Here is a 6,000-nt window from a genome sequence, read left to right as displayed (position 1 = left end):
ACGAGCAGGCTCCGTGTGCTCTCAAGCCAATTCCGAGTCCCGGAATATGTGTCAGCTTCACCAAATGATGCATCGACAAGAAGAGACACAAAGGGGGAGCAGACTGGCGAGAGAGAGATGGCTGTGAGGAGGCATCACTCACAGTCGCTCTCACTCACACACAAGGCAGCTGCCTTGACAAGAGCACACAAATCATCCTTATGAGAGCACGAATGGAAACCTGTCTCAGACTATATTCTTCTCTTTCCTTAATGTTTACAGTACTGCTGCCACTCCAATCCTTTCACTGCTTCCTCTTGTCCTTTTTCTGTCTTTTCACTCTCCTCTGTGGCTGTAGTTCCAACACAGCTGACCTCTAAAACAATAACTTTGACAAGAAGTTGCACTAGTACTAGAAAGAGTAGGAGCTGATTTCCCCATCTGTGTGTCAAGTTAAAAAGGTGCTCACTTAGAGGAGGAGAGAGAAAGAGAGAGAGAGGGAGAGAGAGAGAGGGAGTGAGAGAGAGCAGGCAATTACACCCATCCCTTCTACAACAGCCCAATTCCTCGCCTCCTTCAGGCCAAGCGGAGCAGCAGCACGAGCGATGGGATTCTAACTGAGGATAAGGCGCATCCAAAGGATCTGACATTTCTCGGGGATTGGTCACCAAAGACGGAGGAGAGAGGGGATACAGTATCGCTTTGAAAAAAAAGAGCTGTCATCCAAGTCAAGCGAATTCTGACAGATTTTTAGGCTCTTTTAGAGGCGATCGCACCTGCATGTGCGTCGCGCATGGACTGTGTCAGCGGGGATAAAAGTGCGTAAAATTTTGACAGTTTTTTACGCACGGTTACACGAGCAGAGCTGGAGAGACGCGGATACGCTGCCGGACGCACGATGCTGATCGGTGAGTATTGATCATGATGTGAAGACATCCGTTTTGGAGAATTAGAGAGATGGCTGAAATATAAGGACTGAGCTCAGAAAATGTTAAAATGTCTTTCAAAACCCTGAATAGGCGCTCTGAAAGACGCGGTCAATCAGGTAAAAAATGAAACGCGCGCTCTCGCTGAGTATCCAAAGAGTGCATTTTTAGAATAAGTTTATAGTGGAAATGAGCAGCAGCCTCCTTATGTCGTCTTTTAATGGTTCATTTTACGCCAGCGGAATCCGGAACAGTCTTGATCAAGTTTAGTGGAGCTCAGATCCAAAATAATCCAAAAGTGTGAGTGGCGCTGAGACGACAGCTTCAATTTAACTTCAAATAAAAGATCAAGGCTTCATCGAAATTGATGACATTTTTTCATCTGTATCGAAGTGTTCATGTCAGAAAAAGCTTTCAGAAACATGACCCCGCAGAGATATGACCTGCATGCCCCCTCAGAGTGAGCCTATCTGTCAAGATTTAAATGGAAATTAACGATTATATTGTTCAGAAAGAGACGGCAGATTCCTTTCTCGATATATATTGATTAAGGTGGAATTATTGGCTTTTTGTAAAGCAGAATTGATCTGACAGTGTAAAGGGGGTTATGGTAGGTTATGCGTAAAGGGTCACTGAGGAATCTCAAGGAATTGTGCGCATTTTTTGACCAAGCATTAAACAATAAATGATATTTATGCTCAGCCTTCCACTAGAATAATTAATGTTTTATCTCCAACACTGACTCTTTGAATACTGAAGTTTTAAAGGATTGTAAAGCATTTTTAAGACTTGGCTAGATTTGATGCCATCACTAAATCCAGATTACAGAGATCTTCATTTGCATATTTAGCTCTGTCTGCACTGATTACATGGGAGAATGAAGGCTCACATTTTGTGTGTAGGCTGAGCTGAGTGATGGACCTCTGCTGCTGTGTGCTACCATACTTAACCCTTGCTTTATAGCTGCTGCTCAATCTTCTTTTCCTTTCTCTGACCAAATTGCAACTATTCTCCCTCATCAGCATTTCCGCCGGTTGCACCGAGCTTTGAGCCATTTCAAAACTAGAGTGTGGAAATGAAAAGGATGAGATTATTAGAAAGAACCAAAGGGAATATGCTGATAGCCTTGTTTGCTGACTTGGATGTAATGGTTTTATTCAAACACGGGCTTCTGGATGTGGTGGATCCAGCTATAAGAAAGGTTGTGTGGCTGATCTGAGAAGTCGCTACCCTTAAAATGGCTTCGGCGTACAGGCCAATGACTCATGCAAATGGATGCCGCATCAGCAATTCTCCAGACTGGGCACCAAAGAAATCAGCGCCAACCAAAATGTCGTCTGCTGGGCCGTGGAGGAAAATCATCTGGTGTCAGGGTTTTAACCTTGTCTCCCTTCATCTCCCATCCATTCACGGCCCCCCGCTGTCCCCCCAGGCCGGAGACAGGTTGCAGGGCTGTAGGAGGCCTGATTACAGGCCTGTCCCCAGTGGGAGTGGGTGCAATTCTACTGCTTTTTTATCTGCAGGATCTGAAGGTGGGGGTGGCTTGGGAATGCATGGGAAGCAGGGCTAATCTGCGCTAAACAGGGTCCCAAGCTTGATCAGGGCTAATTACATGGGGTTAGGGTTACAGTCTAGCCATTAAAAGGTGGGTGGGGAGGAGGGGGGTCACTCTTTGGGAAATTAGAGGTAAGGTATTAAAAAGCCATGTTGGTTTCCTCTTCTAAAGACTGAGCTTAATGTAAGGCAGCCCTTGACCTTGAGATGTAAGCGTCCAACTGCCTTAGTGTGGAGTAAGGGGGGGTGTTTGATGCAGGTGGAGGGGGGTGTAAATGGCGGGGTTAACTAAAGGAATAATCGAAGGCTTTAGTGGACTCTCCATCAAACCGTCCTCTTGTCTCATGTGTGATTTGCTTTTGTCATTTTTTGTTAAAGCAGCTTTGGGTCTGTGTCAGGAGCGCGTGTGAGCATGCATATAAAAGCAAAGTGTGAGAGGCTACAAGACATTATGATGGATGGACTTCCCTGAGCCTGCTGTCTCTTTGTTCATCCCTCGTGGGCCGCAGGGATGAAGGTGGCAGCCCTCCAGCTCCTGCTCGGCTCATTTCTACCTGCTCTCTCTCCCTCTCACACACACAGTAGAAACGAATAACCCACTGCTCTATTAGCCCAACAAACATCCACTTGAAATGACAAATGCATTGTCAAAGTGACTTTTTTAAAATTTTTCATTAGTCCCTGAAAACTCTCCAGTAAGAACGTAAGAAATGTCTGCTAATGCCACAAAGTGCTATATACATTATTTCATATTTATTGCTTCTCATAGACCTGCATTTTTATGCTCTCCCACTGGTGTTCTGTCACTTTTATACTAAAGTTGATGTTTCATTGCAGTAGGCAGCTGCGTTATAGACTAATAGAAACAGGGTGGGTTAGCACTCAACTTTCTGTGCTTTTCTTGCTGTAGGAGCTCTTTCTGATCTCGTTTCATGTTTCCCTGAAGAGATCGGTCCAGGAGTGATGTGAGCTTAAAGACGGATTCTAGTGTTGTGAGTTATCATCGACCTCCTGATGTTTAAGAGCATTCAGGAGCCGGTTTGTGATGAAGAGCTGGTGATAGAACATGAGTCACACCTTGTGTTCATGACACAGAGCATCACCCTTGTATTTTAAGGCCATTGTGGAGAATGTTTAAAGTATTTCTTTCTTCAGGATTGAACTGTTTCAAAGCAAACTTCAGGTTTCACTTTTGCTGCTACACTAACACCTGAATCATTAACTCTTCCTGTCAGGTTACACCTTGGGTGATGTAGGAACCAGATTTTAAAAAGTAAAAAGTTTAAACAAATGTATCACTTTTACAGCCGCTTCAAATTTAACACAGCATCAGGCTGCTACAGTTGAATTGTTGAGCACTTATCACTTCATTCTGCTGTAGCTTGTACAGTATTGTCATCACCAACAGTCTAGCCTTCGTTGGCCATCTTGGTTGACATGTTCCACAATAAGTGGAAACCCCACAAATCAGACACGTGGTTGGGACACTCAAGGATTGTTGGTATGGTAGTATATGTGGCTGAGACTGCACATTACCTCTTTTTTCTTATAACAACATTGATATCTTGCATTTTTTTTCTTCTACAGGACTAAATATACCATCTTTTCACACTCAGGTAGCTTGTGTAAAGCTAGCTCAGATACATCAGATCATATAGCTGATAATTAAATCTACCATGCCCTATAACCACCACACTATAAGAGTTGAATTGTGAGTAATCTAGGCCTTCAATTCAGACAAGGAGAAGATTGCATGAAATACAGATATCCATATCACTGGCTTTGCTGCATCCATTTTGATACTTTTACATGGCAACAGACTTCTTCAATTGAATTATGGGTAATGTAGGCACCAGATTTTGACTTGTAAGGACATTGTACATTTAAAGTGCTTATATCGCTGGTTTGGCTGTATTGATTTCATCCTTTAATAACCACCAAACTATCAGAATTAAATTATGGGTAGTGTAGGCCGTAGATTTGTACAAGGAGAATATTCCATGAAATGAAAACCATGGTCGCTGTCTAGGCTGCATCAGTTTTATCTTTTTATTAAGCAGTATAGTCTTTGAATTGAATTATGGGTAATGCAGGCACAAGATTTTGATTAGGAGAACTACTGTATGAGATGAAAGTGCTTATATTGTTGGTTTGGCTGCACTGATATCATGCTTTTATAACCACCCCTATTAGAGTTGAATTGTGGGTAATGTAGGCACCAGATTTTGACTTGGAAGGACAGTGTACATTTAAATTGCTTATATCACTGGCTGCATTGATAACACCACAGTATCAGAGGTGAATTATGGGTAACATAGGCCTTGTATTTGGACAAAAAGATTGCATGAAATGAAAACAACTGTATCACTGGCTTGACTACATAAATTTTGGTCCTTTTTTAAGGCATTAGACTCTTTGAATTGAATTGTGGGTAATGTAGGCATCAGATTTTGACTAGGAGGAACGCCATATGAGATAAAAGTTCTTATACCTCTCATTTGGTTGCATTGATTTCACTTTTTTATAACCCCCACATTATCAGAGTTGGATTGTGGGATATGTAGGCCTTGGATTTGGACAAGGAGAAGATTTTGACATCTGTCTGCTGTAAATCCAGCTGTTAACAGACTACACTGTTAGGTCAGTGAAGGGCTTAAATGTTATTTTACTCATTGATTTTTGTTACAATTTTATTCTTTTACTCATTAAAGAGGGACATTGTCTGATAGCATCCTGGACTTTGCCACTGTTGTGTCTCTTCAGTACTCCTCTGTTGCTGACTGTATGGGCATTATAGACTACACTTTATAAATGGAGGGCAAACACACATTTCTATGTTAATTTGAGTGTTCAGAGTTGATTTTTCTGCCTGGATTGTGACTGAAAGGGCAGCAAAGAGCAGAGGTCACATGCTAATTGAGTTACTGAAAAATCACCTATTCCATGTTTGTTGCCATGACCTCCATAGATATTCATGAGATCTTTTCTTTGTGTGTATACACACACACTTGTATGCCCTTTGAGGTAGAGGCTATTAATATGTAAGTGTGATTTGTCTTGTGACAGAAACTATGTGTCTGCTTTTGCACATAACAGCTTTAGCATGCGAGGATTGTACGTGCCCCTTCCTGCCCTTAGGCCCCCCGTGGGGAAAACATCCGCCTGTGAGTGACAGTCAGAGTTATTCCACTGAAGTGACAGCGTGGGTTTGATTGGCCTGCCGGCTGAACTGATGGCTTCTGGATGCTGAGAGCTGCAGGCATATGTGAAGCCCAGCGGGAGCCCTGACAACATGAGAAATGGTCCCATACCGCAATCGGCACAGAAACCTCGCCACTTAGCCTCCTGTTCCCCGGGTGCTGAGGCTAAAGATGAAGGCCATGACAGGAAGCAGTAACACATCACCACCCAGTGCCGCCTGTATGTGCTTGTTTGTATGTTTGTGATGTAGCTTTGAGCTCAAGTGGCAGAGCGGTCTTCCACTTGATGTTCTGACCTTGACTTAAATGGGCGAGAGAAGAGTTAAAGGCCTTTAAGAGCA

At 43.0% G+C, this 6,000-nt stretch overlaps 1 protein-coding gene across 2 annotated transcripts in view; it reads left to right on the top strand.

The window, feature by feature from the left end:
- The first annotated feature begins 760 nt into the window (after positions 1–760).
- Positions 761–6,000, top strand: part of znf385c (zinc finger protein 385C) — an 81,579-nt gene continuing 76,339 nt past the window's right edge. For both annotated transcript variants that reach the window (XM_041817047.1, XM_041817046.1), the window contains exon 1: positions 761–887. In XM_041817047.1, the coding sequence (XP_041672981.1) occupies positions 878–887 (10 nt within the window). In that variant the 5' untranslated portion in view covers positions 761–877. The remainder of the gene's footprint in view (positions 888–6,000) is intronic.

The sequence above is a fragment of the Cheilinus undulatus genome, linkage group 21, assembly GCF_018320785.1.
Source record: "Cheilinus undulatus linkage group 21, ASM1832078v1, whole genome shotgun sequence".
Lineage (NCBI taxonomy): Eukaryota > Metazoa > Chordata > Actinopteri > Labriformes > Labridae > Cheilinus > Cheilinus undulatus.
Note: the sequence above shows the minus strand (reverse complement) of the source record. Positions and strands in the feature narration are given on the sequence as shown.